The sequence below is a fragment of the Corythoichthys intestinalis genome, chromosome 19, assembly GCF_030265065.1.
Source record: "Corythoichthys intestinalis isolate RoL2023-P3 chromosome 19, ASM3026506v1, whole genome shotgun sequence".
In the NCBI taxonomy this organism is placed as follows: Eukaryota; Metazoa; Chordata; class Actinopteri; order Syngnathiformes; family Syngnathidae; genus Corythoichthys; species Corythoichthys intestinalis.
In genome coordinates, this window is record NC_080413.1 from 23,141,071 (window position 1) to 23,161,759 (window position 20,689).

The following is a 20,689-nucleotide window of genomic DNA, read 5'->3' on the forward strand; positions in this document are numbered from 1 at the left end:
GTTCTTGTTACAACAACGGATCAGTGCACCTACACCCACACTACAAACAAGCATGCACAAATAATAAAATTCACCTAGCTGTCCACTGTAGTGACCAGTGTCCCCAAAAGGGTTAAATTGGTCGAACGAAAACACACCCAGGAAGCTTTCATCACAGATTGCAGTAGTGCAAAAGGAAGGTAAATGTCTTTCTTGCGTGCCCTTATGTGAATGAAAGCAGTAGTTACATCCTCACGCTGACTTCTGTGGCTATGCATTGTTTGAGCCAGAAGGTAAGCATTAATAAAAACTAATTTTTTATTTAGAGCAGCAATTTTACATTTGAAAAATTATGCTTTGATATTTTATGGATTAAATTTGACTCAATTTTTACATCCCTTTTGCTTGATTTTTTTCTGGCATTTCTTTGTTACATACCTTTTGTCAATTAGACATGGAAACGCACCGTCACTGTCTCATGGCATTTATTATATTAAGCACTTTTGGTGTTTAAGGGCATCTAAGAGAGATTAAGAGAAATGTCATGTTGATGATATTGCTCCGTGAAACCATACCTGAGAATTAAACCGTGAGAGTTTACTTTCATTTGGACTGTGGTGGTTAATGTGGTTTCTTTTTAGAACTGACAGGGGGCTTTCAGGAAGCTCAGCTGATGCTTCGAAAATACATCAGCTATACCTCATTGCATTGAGTCCCAGTGAGTCATTTTACCGTCATGTATGCAGGAGGCTGCTCTGACCGCCCACCACACATGCAGACCAGACACTATTAAGCACGTAGCATCTGATACATTAAAGTCTTTGCGTGAGAATGTGGTTCAGAATATAAAGAAAGACTTTAGTACAGTGACAATTAGACTAATTGTTCAATTAGAATAGATTTTTATCCATTTTTTTCATAGAACATACTGTAGGCGTAATGTAAATTGCATTGCTTCATTAGTCACTTTCTTTCCCAATCCATTTATTAAAATTAAAAACTTGTGGCACACAACATTAATTGATTCGAAAAGCACTGTACCAAAAATAATGATTGCTTTCATTGCCTTATAACATACTGTGGATTGTGTAAATAATCATATCTAGAAGTGGAAAATCTGATATCTCACAGCATACACGTGCCAGTTCATACTTGTTGGGAATTATTGCTTACCAATAACTAATAATAGAAACATTTTACTACTTTTACTGATTAAATATGCTGCTTCCACCATCATTTACGGTAAAAATGATCTGAAAAGATCATGTTTTCCATTACAGAGTCATAGTCATTTAGTTCAACATTAAAAAAACAAGACAAATGAGTAAGCAACCCCCTCTCTCTATTCTCATTTAACAAAATATGAAAGTAGAGAGAGCAGTTGTTGTATTTTTTCAGGCAAGCATGAGCATGCAAAAGACAAAAGTAGAAAACATAGGAGCTTGATCAGCTATCAATAATGCAGGGTTTGGCATTTACTTACAGGTCTGCAGACCTGCTCTTGCTGCAGGGTAAGGTTCAATAGACGTCAACATGAATTAAATGGGAGGTGGACTGATGAGTTGAAATGGATAGTGACGGTGATCCTGAGCACTTTTGCACTACCACGGAATGATTTTCAGGGTTTACTTTCCTGCCAGGGAGAATGCAATTCATACAATAATGAAAGAAGGGAGTTTTATTATTTAGAAGAGGCAGTGGTGTTTAAACAGTTGCATGCAGTGGTATCTGTTCAGGAAGTCTCTGATACGTATCTATCTGGTTCTGGCGTGGAGATTACCACAGTAGCTAACCTTTATATTCACACTTCTTGAATCTTTCACTTCCAGATTATTAATAGGTTTAAGAAGTGCTCAGGATCCAGTGCAGGGCAGGAAAAGTGACACCAACAAATAGCCAAAGAATCTTATTTGAAGATGGATTTGGGTTTGCTTGAAGCTCTGGAGAGGGAGAGGATCTTGGAAGTCCTTCGCAGAGACAAACAATTGCGCACAGTGGAAGAACACAGGATCAGGTGAGTGACTTTATCCTTAAGGAATATTTACTCAGCCACTCTATTCTTAGAAATTTTTCATTATAAATTGGACTTCAAAAAGTGATAACCTCAACACTACCCATGGAGCCAAATAATTTTACTCAATTAAGAGTAGCGTTACTTAATAACGTAATAATATTACTTAAGTAAATGTAGTCATCGAAAAAATATACTCAAAGTATTTGGTGAAAAGAATACTCAAGTAATGAGTAACATTGTGAGTAACTGCTTACATTTTTGTTTTTTTAAACAATATTTTTTTTCTCAGCATAAACCTATCTACATGAACTGTTGTTATAAATTTACTGTACAATAACCCATTACATAACCACATTAGGCAACAGAAATACGTAATAATTTTTTTTTTTTTTTAATCATTGAATTCCACCGAGAGAAAAAAAATGACAGAAATGAAGTACAAAGAGCATGAGTGTCCTCTAGTGTACAAAATAGTTCCTAGTTTGAATAGTGAATAGTTCCTTCATAGTTACTATTATGAAATTAAAAGGATCAGATCTCCGGGTTTCGGTGGTCAATCGGCGCCAAATACAAACTGGAAGAGACGTTTAAATCTGCGCTTTTGAGTCATGTTGAGGGCAGCGCTCTATGTCAAATACTCCCTTTTTTATGGTGCTTTAAAGATGCCACGTGATTGAACACGCTGGCAGGATCATAGAACGGCAAGCTTGCGTCTGATTGGTATAACGGAGTCATGTGATTATTGTTGCTACGTCTCATTGGTGGAGCTACTCTTGGCATCGCTGGCACAAAAAAAATTATAAATCTCATATGAAGAATAAATAGGAAAAATGTACAACTTGTGTAGCCCAAAGTAGCGGACTAAGAGTAGCATTTTTTCTTCACAAATCTACTAAAGTAAAAGTAGAAAGTATGGCTTAGTATAACTACTCTTAGAAGTACATTTTTTCTCAAAACGTTACTCAAGTAAATGTAATGGAGTACATGTAACGCACTACTACCCACCTCTGTTTGTTAACATGCAGTTTGGTTCAAGATTGTGCAGCCAAATAAGTTAAGAGTACCGTCATTTTATCGACTAACTCTGTTGCAATGGAATTCATATGCATATATAAATTTTCTTGAGTTAAATTTGATTATTTCTTTCAAAAAACTCTGGATTATTAGATGTAATCCATCAAATTTGATTGAATACACTTGCACAATACTAAAACATGCAGTTTAGTTTACTTGTCATGGGAGCAAATTGAGATAAAACACACACACAAAAAACAAATAAATGCTTGAAAAGTTTCTAAAATACCAAATAAAACATGAGTACTCCCATAGAATTAGATTTTTCTCTTGCCCCCACAAGACCAAATTGAATCTTAAATAAAACTGTTAAAATCAAATGTATATTTACTTTTTGTTGATTACTGATTCTTTCACTGTCATCTCTTGTAACTGTTGAAACATTTTTTAATTAAGTTCGGAATGAATGAGGGGCCGTTTACATGGTGACTCTCTGAGAATACGAACAATTTCAAATTTGCATTTGCATTTGCGTCTCCATTTGAACAATGTCGCAATTCCGCATGAAAACGATGTAGTATTCATGCCAAGCCCTAGGGGGCAGTGCAGATTTACCTGGCGACAGAGAATGATGCACTTTGACCCCACCAAGCTCTCTCAGCCCGGAAAAAAATATGCCCACCCATTCGAAGCGATGTCATTTTTCTTTTGTTCAAAAAGGCACAAAAATTGAAACGTTCAACATATTTAATTAAAAAATATTATTAAAACAGTAGATTAAAGCTGACATTCCGCCATATTTGCTGTTTTTAATTTTTAGTAGCAGTGCTGCGCGCGCCCAATGTGACGTGTACGAGTACTGACGTTAATAGGGGGGTCTCGCGCGGCAGGAGCCTTTGATATGCATGCCGAGGAAGCCCCACTCAACCCCCCGCAATCAGATTCTTTCACTTTGGAGGCAGGATTCAGAATTTTTCGTTTTCGCCTTCCGTCTTCGCCGGCACCATATGCACGCGAGGCGAGTCCGCAACTCAGTCATTGCGTCTTTGTGTCGCAGAGTCGCCATGTAAACTGCCCCTCATACTGCCCAACTTTCTCCCTAATTGTCTCATCGGCCCAGAGACATTAAAAGCACAACTGAAGAGCGTGCATGGCCTACTTGCCAACTAACCTACCGGCAACAATAAGTCCGTAATTAATTCATTAATATAATTCAGCAGACTTGAGACAAAAACATTACAAATGAGACTCCAAAGATTGAAAGGTTTTTTAAAAAAATATTTTCTCTTTACTTATTTCATAATTTAGTTTGTCTTCTTGATCAGCAGTAATGGCTAGCTAAACAGCTAGCTTTTACTCCTGGGAGAAAGCTAACATTAGTATTGCCTGCAACCTTGTTTCGGTATTTACACCAAGTATTAATTTTTAGTCTGAACTATTCACCTAACTTTCATAGTTAATTACATATTTTTTTTTAAGAATATGAAGCAGCAGTTCTGAAAAGTGAGGGTTTATTTTTCCAGGAATTTTGAAGCTTCAAATGTTTTCCAATCCTGGAATGACCGGTTTGGCTTTAAAAACTGAATAAAAGGATCAAACCTGTTTTCATCGTCATCATTTCGCTTTTCTCTTCAGAAAGAACAATCAATCAAGGTGAATTTACGGTGACAGATTTCCCCTCTCACTACAGGAGAATGAAATTCCAGCTCCAGGAGCTTCGAAGAAAAGGCGCTAAGAGTTGCGCCAAGGAGTACGGCGAGCGGACATGCGCTCGCTGCCAAAGGCCGCTGGGAAAGTTCTATAACACAGGCGCGGTTTGCCGCGGGTGCAGTCACCGAATCTGTAGCAAGTGCCGTGTACGCGTGGGCGAGGCGGCGTGGAAGTGCACGGTCTGCTACGCCTACAGGTAGACTGTCTGAAGCATGAGTCATCCACTTATTCATCAGAAGAATTTTTAGTGCGCCCAACAGTGAGGCCGTTTGAAGTATTTGGTTTTCTAAATTTCTATCCCTAAAATCTTGATGAGTGATAGAGCCAGTGGAAGTTTGAAATGTAAAGACCTTCAGATATTTGATTCAGAGATTTGTTTCCAAATACGTTTTGCATATTGAAGAACATTACTGAAAATATGCCAGGACTGTCAAATATGTTAGCTAATTCTCAATTCTGCAGATATGGCGTTAAACAGTTTTTCACTACGCCACACAGTGACAAATGTTGATTTTGGGCACATTTCTCTGCAGTAGCGCCTGTGTGGTTGTCTACAATCTCAAGTCTTAACATTGCTTGATGTCTGAAAATCTTAATTAATCTCACCAAAATATGTGTGAACATATCAAATCATGCCTACTTCAACTTCTCAGAATATCTAAAGCAGACATGTCCAAAGTCCGGCCCGGGGGCCAAATGCGGCCCTTGGTCAAATTTCATCCGGCCCCCAGCCTCTGTCATAAAATCAATAACGTCTGGCCCGCACACAGACTTAGTAAATTGGTCAGCAGTACTGCTACCAGCATATGAAGTAGCTTACACACTAAATGCTGCTCCTCATTTAACCACTAAAAGGCAGCAGCACTCTAAGCAACATTACCCAGAGTGACCCTTTACTCCCAATTTTCTAAAATGGCGACAATCAACAACAAAAAAAGAAAGTTGACTGTGACGGCCGACGCTTCAAGGATAGGTGGAAATTGGACTATTTCATCACTAAAATATGCAACAACTGTGTCTGCCTCATTTGCAAAGAGACAGTCGCTGTTTTTAAATAGTTCAATGTGAGGTGATATTAGCAAACAAGACACGCTGACATGTACGACAAGATTACAGGGAAGATACTTAGCGAGAAATTGAAGCAACTTGAAGCTAGTTCAATTTCACAGCAGCAGTATTTCGCAAGAGCCCAAGAGTCGAAAAAGAACGCCACGAAGGCTAGTTGTGACACTGTTGAAATTATTAATTTAAAAAAATAACAAAATAAACGAAATGTGACACACAGAACGGCTTGCTAAAATTTGCTTAAATATATTGTTCTATGTAAAGGACGTCAGCCAAGGTCGCCCCCCCCACATTTTAACCACACCAAATCTGGCCCCCTTTGCAAAAAGTTTGGACACCCATGATCTAAAGGATAGCCTTAATATTTTGGAGCGAATATTATTCTCGAGAAATTGCTTATTGAGTGTATGTTCCGTCTTCCCAGAGAAGTAAAGATCCGGTCCGGTGACTGGTTTTTAGAGGAAAAGATGAAGAAATTCCCTGCTAAAACAGGTTTGCGAATAAACATTTCAATGACTTAACTAGAAGACATATTGTACAATAGAAGCATTCTTTTTTTAATTGCTCTATTTTGTTTGTATTACAGATAAATATGAGCCAGTTGGGGAGGAACTGTTAAAGACTTACAATGTACTGAGGTATCTTTCAAAATTGTTCTTTTTGTGCGTGCATTCCTGCATTTGCAATGTTTTTAAGGTGACAGTATTTCTTAAAATTTCAGTTACATATCAATTGTACCACCGACTCCACCGGCCCACACGGAATTTGACTTTCTGAGCAAATCAGGGGTAACAATGTGTTCAATAACTTAAAATGCAAAATATAGCGAGTGTGTGACCATAACTTTGTGTGCTTATCTACAGGATTACAAAAAGTCCAACGATCTCCTCAAATCAGTGGAAGATCTTGTCTTTTCATTCGCTAGTAATGTTCGAAGTAAGTTTTGCATTGACTGCATTAGTAAAGTCATGCCATTATTTCTTCTTGATGGAAATTCATTTTCAAATATGTCAATTTCTCAAGATACTAATCAGTTAACTGCTGAGAGAAATTTGTCCGAAAATAGTACTAGGCACCAAAATTGCATCAGGTTGAACAGCAAGTGTTGTGCAAATTCCTGTGACACCACAGAGATGTTCTGATAGCTTGTCCTCTCTTCGTTTGTAGAGATGTCCTCATCTCAGAATGACGTGAGAGCAAACCTGCTGAACGTGGACTGCAGTGAGCATTTGTACTACAGGACCCAGAAGAGCCTCTCTGACACAGACATTAGCAAATCTGCTAAGGTAAGTAACAATGAAAAAATTTGTAGGTATGACCCATTATAAACTAAAAATCATGAAGGTGCATCTTTAGTTGGTATCACATAGCCAAATATATAAATGTACTGGACTGTCTCAGAAAATTAGAATACACAATATTCTAATTTTCTGAGACAGTCCTGTACATTAATCCACCATTTAAAGCAGGGGTGTCCAAACTTTTTGCAAAGGAGACCAGATTTGGCGTGGTAAAAATGTGGGGGGCCGACCTTGGCTGACGTCCTTTACATAGAACAATATACAGGACTGTCTCAGAAAATTAGAATACATAATCAGAGTATCAGAGTATATATAAACCTGTCCTGTTCAGCTGTTTGACACGGAGAATGGAAATCTAAGTGCCCGGATGGTCTGAACAGTTTCAATGTTTCACATTGAGTGTCTGACATACTCCTATTGTGATCATTGAACATACGTCATTTATTATGACAAAGCAGCGAACAGGAAGAGGGAACAGAAGAAAAGAAACACAAGAGAAGAAAGAAAAACATAAACTACAACAACAAATACATTGAACATCTAGACCAATTACTAATATGTTGGTGCTATCGTCAGCTAGATGTATTTCCGGTTGACACCATGTGGGGGGCCTGTTGACCCGGGAAAGAGGGGGACAGGGGTGAGGGAGTCTATCAGCTAAGTGATTGAAAGGCGTAGAGTGTACACAAATCAGCTCTGTGATATAGAACCCAGTAAACAGGGGAATCCCTTGTGAGTGTAAGCCCATTGGCGACCGACCCTACACCAAATCATCGCCAATCCCAGCACCGGGACCCCCCACCCGAGCGCGCCCTATCACATCCAGCCGCACGCGAGCCCCACCAGGCGCGCGACAGCCACACAGACGAGCGGAGACGCCACGCGGGGGCCAACCCAGGGCCACGGCACCCACCCAGCCAGCCCTGGAAGGGAGGGTGGGCGACTGGGTTCAGCGCAGCCCATCTCTCCTCCCGCAGCCCAGCAAAGGAGCCCCCCCCCGGCATCCAGGGTGGTTCACAACATTTTCTAATCATATTCGTATATGTAGTTAGCCTGCATCGTAACAGTGTTTGGTCGCGTCACTCATGTGACTCCCCCTGCCCTACACACACTTACTCACCGGTGTCCTGTCCAGGCTTGATAGTATTTAAAACGCATGGTAAACTTTGTTTTATCATGGCTAGAGAGAAAATGCCATGTTTATTTAGCCAAGTACTTCTCAAATATTGGGGCGGGCCCCCCAGGGGGGCGCAGAGCGATGCTGGGGGTGGCGCAAGTGACCTTGGGGAACATACTTTTTTACCGTACGAGAATAAAGTGTAATGTGCGTAGAATAAGGTGTAATTGCACATCCACTCAGTTGGTCGCAGTGCCGCTCTCACTTTCAGCGTGTGCGCAATATTTTTGAACCAAACAAGAGCACACAGCAAAGAGTACTGGAGATATGAATAGCTAAGACAAGGAAATATGACAAAGCTTATGTAGCATTTGGCTTTGACTTTTAGTACAGTGGGAGATGAGGAAAGGTCAGTCTGTTTACTTTGTGTAAAAATGTAAAGAAAAAAAAAATCAGCGAAAACGTGCCCAATATTGGCAACAATCCTCCTCCTTTGTCAGTGTTACATCAGTAAACCAGCGAGCACTGTCAGCATCATATAAAGTGGCATACCAAGTTGCTCAGTGCAAAATAACCCCACACTATAGGAAATGAGCTGGATACTGTCTGCAGCAAAAATAAAAACTGTCCCTCTGTCCAATGACATTGTCGGTTTTTTTTGTTTTTTCAGTCTAATCGTTTGGCATATTGTCCTCATGAGTTCATGTTGTTATTTGATTTGAATTTATTATTATTTATTGATTTTATTACATTTTATTTTTCAGTATCAACCGGTCAAAAAATGTATCGAGTGTGTTTTTACAGTATAGATGTTTTTTTGTTTTGTTTTTTACACTTTTGTAAGTTAATCGACATTACTTTTTTCTTTAATCTTATAAAATAACACAATGTTATGCAGAGGTGCACCTAAAATAATAAGAATTTTATGTACAAATGATACTACAGTATATTTACAGTGGCGGCAAAGAGTTGGGGGCCGCGGAACATTTACGTCTTCCTGTCGGGGGCGCATAACAGAAAATAATTGAGAAGCACTGATTTAGCCTTTAAAAGGTCTGTGCTGAGTGATGATCACACGCCAAATGCAACTTGTCCCAATAGAATAAGGTTCGCATTAGCATTTAGCGTGGCGAGTGTCATCTTAAACTTTTTTTTAACCGACAGTTTGTGGCATCCAAGTGGGTATAATTATTTGAAAATAATGTACCGTTTTCCTGATGTGTATTAACATTATGATCATGTTCCTGTAAATGCTAAAATTATGTGCTCGTCTGTCAATCTTCATTTGAAATCGTTGGAGACCTTTATTTTTTATTTATTTATTTTTTTTACTAAAAATTTGAATTTTTAGACCAAAATATTTTGAGCAACTGTCGACAAAAACTGGACGAAACTAGATGAAGACAAACACATTTTGAAATGACTAAAATATGACTAAGACAAATAAGTATTTTCGTGCAAATGACTAAGACCAAGGGCGTAGGTTTGGTCTCAACATTGGTAGGGATGATATAACAGCATAACCAGAATGTCCAATTTTTGCTCGGGATTGGACATTAATAAGACAAAACAGATTCATGAACCTAATTAATTGATATGCTAAATCAGGGGGTGCTCATTACATTAGTGTGGGTAGCTCGCGGCATCCCAAAAACAAAAACAAAAAAACCAACATATTTTTTAAGATGTGCTTAGTTAATTATGATTATGTTGTGTGCATGTTGTGTTGTGTGAGCAACATATGAGGTTATGCAGCACCCCTCTTTCTCCAAGCAGCTTCTTGCTCACGTTTTTCTGGTTCTATAGTTTCTAGCAGAGTTCACTACATTTCTTATAGTTTAATTAACGTTAACAGTAGAAAACACAAACAGTAGGACACTTCTCTGCGACTCGAGTTTTCAGTTCAGCAAGCTCACACAGTTTAATGTTATGCTAACTCTGATGCAGGTCGGACTTTCAGTAGCAAAATTAGTGGTGTGTTTCCCACCTCCACAACATTGGCGTCTTTTATAAATTACTTATAGTGGCTGCTGCTGGCTAAAAAAACCTTCTAATATCCCTTATCTTCGAAGTGGGACTAGGAGGCGGCATGGTGTCGACATGTATTTCTGTCGGGCCTGTGTGAGTGTGATGAATGTGTGTGTTTCGGGGGTGGGTCAAGTCATCAGTCAATTCTTTTTTATTTTTTTATTTTTTTATTTTTTAAACCTGTCCTGTTCAGCTGTGTGACACGGAGAATGGAAGTCTAAGTGCCCGGATGGTCTGAACAGTTTTAATGTTTCACATTGAGAGTCTGACATACTCCCATTGTGATCACTCAACGTACCTCGTTTATTATGACAAAGCAGCGAACAGGAAGGGGGAACAGAAGAAAAGAAACACAAGAGAAGAAAGAAAAACACAAACTACAACAACAAATACATTGAACATCTAGACCAATTACTAATATGTTGGCGCTATCGTCAGCTAGATGTATTTCCGGTTGACACCATGAGGGGGCCTGTTGACCAGGGAAAGAGGGGGACGGGGATGGGGGAGTCTATAAACTAAATGATTGAAAGGGGTAGAGTGTACACAAATCAGCTCTGTGAACTAGAACCTAGTAATCGTGTGAATCCCTTGTGAGTGTAAGCCCGCTGGCGACCAACCCTACGCCGCCCCATCACCAATCCCAGCACCGGGAACCCCCACCCGAGCGCTCCCTATCACATCCAGCCGCACGCGAGCCCCACCAGGCGCGCGACAGCCACGCAGATGAGCGGAGACGCCACACGGGCGCCAACCCGGGGCCACGGCCCCCACCCAGCCAGCCCGGGGAGGAAGGGAGGGCGGGCGGTGGCCGGGGGTCAAGCGCAGCCCATCCCTCCTCCCGCAGCCCAGCAAAGGAGCCATCGCCCCCACCCTATATAACTTAACTCATTTTATAATGTTGCTTAAAAGTTGGTGGGGACAATTTGAGCATCCTGAAAAGTTGGTAGTGTTAAGTCCCTACCGTCCATATGCAAACGTACGCCCTTGACTAAGATTAAGATAAAAATTAAAAAGGCTGCCAAAAACACTGCTCAGCAGAGAATGGCTTTGCTTGTCATTCCCACCACTTGGTGTGAATGAGCAATACTTCTGACACAAATAATGTTTCTTTCAGCTCTACCAAGGCAACAGTCTTCCAAACCTGTTCAAGAAAAGTAAAGACAGCGACCACGATGGCTCCTCTACCGGTGCCGAAGAAGAAACCTCCAACAGTTCGGAAAACTCTGATAGAAGAAGAGTGCGCAACATTTGAATATGCAGCATTTTGTCCAACATTACATCTTGACCTGATATTTTTTGGTCTTAATCTAAAAGAGAATTTTTGTATCTCCCTCAGGGTAGTTTCAGCAGCATCAGCACAGAGTGCAGCTTGTTTGAGAGCATCAGTGCGAGTGGAGACATGGAGCTGGCTGTGGGTTACAACACCAACACCTCCTGTCTGGAGATCACAGTGGGAGCGTGTCGAAACCTCCCTTATGGAGACGCCAGGAAAATGACGTGCCACCCGTGAGGATAAATCATGATATTGTGCATATGTTCATTTTGGTCAAATTATGAAAATGTGGTTCAATTTTCACTTGCAGGTACGTCAAACTATACATGATGCCACCCAAAAGCAACAAAAGGAAGACTTCAGTCAAAAAAAACACCACCAATCCAGTTTATAATGAAGTTTTTGAAGTAAGATACTGGCTGTACAACTGTTTTGTGTATTTTAATTGCTTTTTCTTTTAATTTTCTATGTGGGAACATCACAACTTTAATTTTGTCATTTTTAATTGGATTACCTCATAATGATTTTTTAACAGTTTCACATAGAGCGCCACCTTCTGATTGGAAAGAGAATGCAGGCCTCTGTGTGGCATTCAAGATCTCTGAACAAGAAAGTGTCCTTGGGCGAGGTCCTGATACCTCTGGATGGCTTTCAATACGATGACAAAGACTTCCAGCGTTTCAACTGGTATCCACTTTGTCCAAAGGTAAAAAGCACTCATAATATTTGCTCAGCACAATTCAAGCATTAAAAAAGTGTTGAATTTTGTTTGCCAAGGTTAGTAAACGTCCAGAGGGAGGTGCTATGGAGCTGAATGGAGGAGAACAGCTGATCAGATTTCCGTCTGCTTTCAACAGTCAAAGTGAGCAAATGTAGTGCCAGCAGGGGCGTTACCGGGGGGGGGGGGGGGGGGGTGCCCACCCACGGACACGCTCTGCCCACTCAAAGAAAACTGGATGCAGAGGTGTAGCTAGAGTCCCTGGGGGCCCCAGGCAACAAGCAACATGGGACCCTTCGAGCGTGTGCAAGTAAGGGGGACAGTTGGATATTTAATGAAAGTATAATAACGCCTCGGTCTCATAAAGCGCTTTTTAGGACACTCAAAGTTTCCGGCTTCTACTACATTAGGACATAAAACTACAGTAACATAGTACACTCACTGCTGTCTTGCTTCCTTTTCTCCTCTTCTCCTTTTTGTTTTCTTTTGTTGCTTCTACAAAGATAACTTCTCTTCATTTTGTATATACGCCAATTAAAAAAAAATAAAAAATCGCAGCTCACTCTCACTCTGAGTCACATGGGGGGGTGTAGAGCAAGTGAAGGGGCCCCTTCAGGGAACTCAGACATAAGGCTTTCACTGGCACTGTCGCACTTGTTGCTGCGACTAGTGGCGTGTGCTAAATCTGTTGGCCCTCTGGGGGCCCCTTCTGGCTGGGAGCCCTAGGCAATTGCCTGGTTTGCCTAATGGGACGCAACACCTCTGACTGGATGTAGTACTAATGGCAGTCTGGGCACTGTGTATGGTATGCCATTCATATAGTACTGATGTGTTCTAAGTTTTAACCTTTGCGTTGTTACCTCCTCTTTCACCTTAAAATAAATAAATAAATAAATGAAAAAAATTAAATGAAATGCTGGTTTTGTTCCTAGGGGCGCTACACACAATTACACATATTTTGTTTTTGTTGTTTAACGTTTTATCAAAGTTTTCACCACTGTTCACCTGGCTGTTAAGTTTGTTAAGTTTTGAAGCATTCTGAGGGGGTCAAAGTTGGGTTCAAAGCGTCGGCGGGACAAAGAATGACTACTAGTGGGCGCTGCATAGTGTGTTTGGAATTTGTCTTTACACGGTATCAAAGATTGCACCTGTCTTGACCTTCCTGCCGATTTTGGTGCATTTTGAAGTATTCTAAGGGTTTCGAATTGAGCTCACAGGGGCTGCGGAACAAAGAATAACATAAAAGAATAATATTAATAATAAAACCGAGGAATCACAATAGGTTACTGTTTAGTTATGGATGTGTTCTAAATCAAATAAAATCAAATCAACTTTTATTTGTTTAGACCAAATCACAACAACAGTTATCTCAAGGAGAAAACAAAACATATTTTAAGGTGCAGTAGACCTACGCTGGATTTCGACCTACTTGAGCATTGTAGCTGTTTTTTTGTTTTTTCTTTTGCCCCCCCCCCCCCCCCCCCCCCAGGTAAGACTAATGCCCACCCACACCTGGCATCCTGGTAACACCACTGAGGGCAAGTATTTTGTTATTGTGTTATTTGCTTTACAAGCTGGTGTTCTTTAAAGTTCCACTGTCATCTCAGAGGGTACTTTACTAAATTTAATAGATTGGACACTGAACCACAATCCGTGCTCCTTTTGTTTGTTAAATATACCCATGAAGCGGCAAACACAGTTTTAATTCCAGTTTAAATCTCCCGCTGTTGGCCATTGACGCTAGTGTCACTAACCAGAAGTGATGTATAAAAAGGGAGGCTATTTCCCACGCAGCGACCTCATCCATGTATTTTCATTGTTGTTGTTGTTTCAGTCTCTCCCACAGCAATTTAAATCGTTTCTACCGGCACAAAGGTTAATATGTGTTAAATACTGAAAAATGGTTGATACTAAGGGTGTAACGGTACACGTATTTGTATTAAACCGTTTCGGTACTGGGTGCTCGGTTCGGAGCGGAGGCGTAACGAACGAGTTTCTGACGTAATGTAACCCTTACTTTTCGAGGCTGTGAGTCGATCGGGTTACAGTTTCTTTGTGTAGATTATATTTACTCCGTCTTCTCTACTATAATGAGGACCAACACGGTAGGACAGTATAACTCAGAAACGTCAACGGCGTGACAACGTGGCTGCCACGAGAACGCAGTGAAACGCGGGCATTAAAGTCAATCAGCCAATGCACACCAGTCGCAGCGCGGCCGTGTGTTAGACGCGAAAAGAAAAGAAATTTAATATTTTGTATGACTTCCATGGGCTGAAGGACTGCATCCATGCGGTTCAGCAAGGATTCATACAATTTATTGATGAAGTCATCAGTAACACCAAAGAAAGCAGTCTTGCATGCCTCCCAGAGTTCATCAACATTCTTGGGTTTCGTCTCTTTCATCCTGTTCATGTTTGATGACTGGGCTGGCCAGTCCTGGAGGATCTTGATCTTCTTTGCCTTGAGGAACTTTGAGGTAGAGATTGAAGTATGCGATGGAGCACCATCCTGCTACAGAAATTGTCCCTTTTTATGGTTAGGAATATAAGACACAGCTAATTTGTTGATATTTCAGACTATTTATGTTGCCTTACACCCTGCAGATCTCTCGCACACCCCCATACTGGATGTAACCCCAGACCATGATTTTGCCACCACCAAACTGTTTTTTTGTTTTGTGTCAAAAGGTGGATTTTTCAGATGAATCTTCCATTGAATTAAACCACAGTCGCCGCAAATATTGCAGGAGACCTACTGGAGCCCGCATGGATCTGAGATTCACTCAGAAAATAGTGAAGTTTCTCTACCTCAAAGTTCCTCAAGGAAAAGAAGATCAAGATCCTCCAGGACTGGCCAGCCCAGTCACCAGACATGAACAGGATGAAAAAGGAAGCATGGAAGACGAAACCCAAGAATGTTGATGAACTCTGGGAGGCATGCAAGACTGCTTTCTTTGATGTTCCTGATGACTTAATCAATAAATTGTATGAATCCTTGCCGAACCGCATGAATGCAGTCCTTCAAGCCCATGGCAGTCATACAAAATATTAAATTTGGATCTCACAGCACCACTACTTAATTCGCTTATGTTATGTAACATATTTTTGTATTTGAAGTACATTTTTGTTCAATTTTCACACTACTTTCTGTAGGCGACAAAACTTTTGTCTTGCCAAAATTTGACCTTTATGTCTTCATTAAATGAGCAATCTTTTTTCAGTGAAACAAATATATTTTTGTACATTCAAAATCATTTGGGAGAGTCTTAGCTTTCATATGAGCCGTTTCTGAAACCAATTGAATAATTAAAAGTCAGCTTATTAGCAATTGTTTCTACAAAATGGATAAGCGACAAGACTTTTGTCAGGGACTGTATGGAGGACCAGGAGTGCTAAACATCAACTTGAAGTGTAAGTTTCTTCTTTGTGCATGCCAATGGGTGCTGGCCCGCAGGGTGTGTTTTATGTTTTCTGGTGTGTTTGGTTTTAGTCATGCACCAGGAGTGTAGGTGTTAAAATAGGAAACAGTGTTTGTTTATATGCCGATTTGTATATGTGTGTGTTTTAGGTCTCTGACTCTGGAATTGGGGGAACGTATGTGGACCAAAGGTTTCTTCTGTTTTAATTTTTCTGTGACTTTTTAACTGTACACGAACACATTGCCAAGGAAGACTTGCGTACAGACTGAGATGTTTATTGTTAAACATATATTGTAGATTTGTAGATTTATATTTCTATATTGTGTATTGATTGACATTACTTTTTTTTTTCATCAGTGTTTTTGTGCAAGAAGCACAATTAGGCATATCATAGAATTATGTATTTAATTTAAATATTTTACTACTTCTATCTTATTTTGGCACTTCGGGTCGCATAAGCATGAATTCAGAAAATAAAAAGTGCTTTAGTCGCTCCAGTTATTCACCTGAATTAATCTCAAATTTTACTTTGTCGACTTTCCACGTTAGGTTATGGCCATTGAAGTCTATACGTTTAAAAATGACATGATACATTTTTTATGACACAACTCCGTCATTGGATTGTGCAGGTGTACAAGCATTTCACACAAAGAAATCTTTCTCTCTGAGCATGATACACATTCAGTGTCTGGTTTTTATTAAAAACACAAAGCATATTCATGTAGGTGTGGTGATTACATACAAGTACAAGTGCTGTTCTCAAGGACAACATAACTTGAGTGACACATGCTCGAGACTGAAAATATATATAACAATATTGTGATGATTCAGTTTGAAGAACTTACAGTCAGAATATAATGTTAAATTCAATGCATAGCGGCAGGGAATGGATTCTGTTATAAAGTGTGCTGATGCAAGACTGCCTACACGCCCGTAAAATACATTATTACAAAGTTCTTATATTTCAAGTCAGGTATATTGTGTTTTTATGAGAATAAAGTTGTTGGTTTTAAAGTCAACTGTGGGGTCTACAGACATTTAAGTCACTTTATGAGTGTGGCTGCCAATGATACCAGTAACGGTGGGGGGGCCGATACGGCACTAAAATGGTGGTATCGGTATCGGCGAATCCAAACAAATAGGGCGCCAATACCATTTACCGGTATCACTTGAAAGCAGCCTTCTTTCTCCTGACACTCACCACACTCTGTGTTGTGTGATGACTTTGCATGTTAAGTAGCTATCGCTATTGGCTTGCTCCAGGCCAATAGCCGCTCTTAACCAATGCTGGGACAGCTTTTTCATACAGTGGAAAAACAAGCCAGAAGAAATGTCGGCAGTTTAGGAATATTTCAGCATAGGAACTCCATTGAGTACAATGGCTGCATGCAAGATTTGCGGCCTGAAAGTTTCGAGCGGTGGAGTTACAGGAAATCGGCCAGTTTCAATACCTCCGACCTGATAAAACATTTGAAGACGAAACGTGAACGAACACGAAGAGTTTGAGGCTACAACAGCAGCAACTGCTACCAAGAGAAAGGGGGCTGGATCGGAGCAACAAACCCCGGTCAGTTCACTTTGTCTACTTTACTTTTATTGTCTTTTACTGACGGAAGTGCCGCAGTAATTTGAGACCTGTTTCAAAAGTGTTGTAGAAGTAAGCAAAGTAAGCTAAGTGGTTAAATTCTGTGTGTCAGAGAGAGAGATTCACTCGTGCGTTGCTTGCATTTGTGTGTTGTTTTAAAGATGGAATTGTTATGTTCAGTGCGATGTTCATGCATCTGTTCAGAGACGGTGTTCTGCCAAAATCTGCTACATCGGCGAAACGTACTACATTAGTCGAATTTGACACCCAAAGTACTACCGTGCGCGCTCAACTACATACAGGCAGAACGTACTAAAAATGCCTTAAGAAAATACTTAAATGCAGTTATACCAAATAAGGATGGTTTAAATACGCTACGTGACTAATGTGGTCAACTGCTTCAAAGCTAACACAAAAAACCACAATGGTTAAAAGTATGAGAGGGTAACACATGCAAAAAGTATTTTTGAGGCAATGAAAAGGTTCTGAAAAACTAAATAAAAACAAAAATAGTGAGTACTTGCCGCTTCTGACCGATGTGCGCATGCGTTCGGATGCTTGCGCAAGCGCGCTGAGCATTGTGTAGACATTTCGCCGCGTAGTAAGGAATGGCCGAACAACAGTAGCGCTTGTAAAAAGCAGCAATTTGAAAAGGCACTATGAGACGAAGCACGCAGCTTTTTCGCAAAGTTCCCTATGAACTCTGCCATCCGTTCTCAAAAAATAGCGGAATTAAGGGCTTAATATGATCGCTTTATTATTTATTAATAATTAATTATTATTAAATATTATTTATTACTTACTATAAATTTATTTTTTGTATTTTATTTACATTTTTGAATGTTGCAATCATCAGCATAGCCACGTAAAGATACTTTTTTGTATTTTTTTGGAAAAAAAAGAAGCATTGAAAATATTTCCGGACCCGGGATTGTTGTAATTTTTTAATTTCGGACCCAGAAGATTTTTAATTCATGACCCCTGATCTATAGCTTGCGATCTATCTGAAAAACGAAAAACAAGGCTCCAAACCCATTGTAAAGCAATAAAACTGGCCACTGGAGGGCAGTAGCGCATTTTGGAAGATCCGCACGGTCAGAGCACTGGCGGCAGGATGCCAGGCAGCGCTCCGACCGACCAAAACAACCGAGAGGACGCCTGGGAGGCCAGGCGCTGGACGCCCGAGCAAAACGAGTGGGACCCCCAGTGCAGTGGCTCGCCGAGCAGACCCCGCAGAGACGCAAAAATAATCCATCTTTTTGAGACAGACAATGAGGGAAAAGTTTACACGGCTGACGTGGCGACAACGGCGTCATCTCGGCGACAAAGCATCATCTCTCAGTAGTCATGTGTAAATAAATTGTTACTTTGCTATCAAAAGCTCTATTTGTCTGGTTGTTCATGGTATTTTGTAAAAGGAAAACGTTATTCCGATGTTTGGTATATAACTAATGCAAAAAATAGCTTTGTTAAAATCAAAATTATGTTTGAAATGTACACGTTTACAAAAAGTTAATTTTCTCCATTTTTTTCATCAGAAATTGGAAAATTGCTCAAACTAAGCTATTTTCTAATGCTGATTTCGAAAGAATGGAAAAACATGAACTTACTTTTTTTTCTGCTGAAAGAAGAGAGTCTAATCTTTCCTTTGGTGGGTTCCATGTTTATATAGCAATAGAACAGAATTTTCTGTGGGCCTTGCAAAATCAGTCAAAATCCAGAAAAACGGCAGGGAGCAAAGGGCCTTGCTCTGGTGAAAATGGCTGAGAGTGAATGTGTTAGTTGTCCCCCATAGTAGGTTTGCCATAAAAAGTTGTACTGGAATCACTTTGTATTGTTTTTCCTGTTTTACAATGGTAAGCAGCAGCCTGACAAAGTCATGATAGCAATGATTTCACATCCAAGTATGTAGCTCTTCATATAACCTGACCCTTAATTTACTTTACTTTATGTTCACATATTTCTTTTTTATCTAAATCATTGTCTGATTAAATATTATGTTTTACTCAATATATACAGTGGGGAGAACAAGTATTTGATACACTGCCTATGGGTTTTCCCATTGGCAGTGTATCAAATACTTGTTCTCCCCACTGTACTTAAAAACTGTAACATATTAAATATTTCAAATATACTGTATATATATTTTTCTTTTTTTGCACAACACCCCCTACCCCTGCCTTAGCAGAGAATGGTTTAAACCCGCTCTGGCGCATTCAAGTTCTTCGCATTTTCTTGTCTTTGACAGTGACTAAGTGAAGGAAAGCGAGCCTTCAGTAAAATGAAAATAATATTCCCCCATTTCAAAGGGCAGGCTTAACAACCTAGCCATTGTTACCAAACTGCACTTTATGGTAAGTTGCGGTGCTCTGAAGTCCGCACCATAGTCTGGAGTGGACGGGTGGACGGCTCGTTTGTCGTCAGTTCGTCCGGGTCTTCCTTCAGAAGGGGGCAATGTGCATAGAAACGCAGACACGTTGGATGGCTTTTTGCTGGAACTTTTATCAACAATGGGGGACTCACAGCCACTTAACTCAGTGCTACCGTGCAACAACTCTCAACAACTCCTATTTCACCCCCTTACGCTCGCCCACCTCTTCGTCAGCGCCAAATCGGTAAAGCTGGTCATGTTATAGGGGACAGCGGCCCCTTGGGCATGCCAGTAACACCATGCTCACCATTGAGCGTGAGCTTGCTCAAAAACTGGATTTCACTGATGTTATCAATGACTTTGCTGTCAAAAAATCTAGGCGCATCACTGTTTGAGGGCTTGATAACCCCAGGGATGTGGAGTCGACAGGCCAGGATGTTTGGTTATACTGTTTTGTTGCTTAGCATGCAGGCATAGCACTCTCAGTTGTTTTGTATTGTAGCCTACATGGGACATTAGATGGAAATTCTTTGTTTACATTGTGTCACAACACATTACGGTCTGTTAAATTTAACTGTCCATCTCAAATTGAATAATTTGAAAATTTACACTGTCATTGCTTGCAAAGCGTTAAAGTACGTATGTTGTCATGACAAGCTGGTTTCAGGGGTGGGCGGTGGGGGTGCTGAAGGAATTTGGCCCCCTCCGCCAACCCGCGGAAACACCACCAGCCGAACGAAGTGCCGCTTTGCCGGCACTGCTCCCACAGGCCAACCGGTGGGGCTGACTTTCCGCACGTTCACTCCCATGTTAACCCCTTGTAGTGACTCCATGTTCCCAAAGTTTGAAGAAGGCTCGCCGAAAACAGGTTGACAATTTATTCGTTGACAATGGTCAAAAAACAAGGGAAAAAACAGACAGAGGGACGCTGCTGGATCCAAAACAAGGCTAAATAGAAATGTTTCCTAGCATCGAACGTTTGTTATCTCAGTGTCCAGTCTTTTTGAAAGCTGCGGTGGAGTGGGCCGGGCCGAAGGTGTGGCTGGGTGTTGTCTTGGGATCATCCCTCTGTGGCCGGTTTTGGGCGGTT

The 20,689-nt window shown here is 40.5% G+C and overlaps 1 protein-coding gene across 1 annotated transcript; it reads left to right on the forward strand.

The window, feature by feature from the left end:
• Positions 1 to 209: 209 nt before the first annotated feature.
• Positions 210 to 16,193, forward strand: sytl3 (synaptotagmin-like 3). Its single transcript, XM_057823328.1, has 14 exons — positions 210 to 272; positions 1,809 to 1,993; positions 4,698 to 4,913; positions 6,207 to 6,274; positions 6,369 to 6,420; positions 6,504 to 6,570; positions 6,646 to 6,718; positions 6,950 to 7,068; positions 11,346 to 11,468; positions 11,568 to 11,737; positions 11,815 to 11,911; positions 12,040 to 12,210; positions 12,282 to 12,366; positions 15,793 to 16,193. The coding sequence occupies exons 2-14, from the start codon at positions 1,896 to 1,898 to the stop codon at positions 15,798 to 15,800; spliced, it is 1,347 nt and encodes a 448-aa protein (XP_057679311.1). The 5' UTR covers positions 210 to 272; positions 1,809 to 1,895; the 3' UTR covers positions 15,801 to 16,193.
• The last annotated feature ends 4,496 nt before the right edge of the window (positions 16,194 to 20,689 follow it).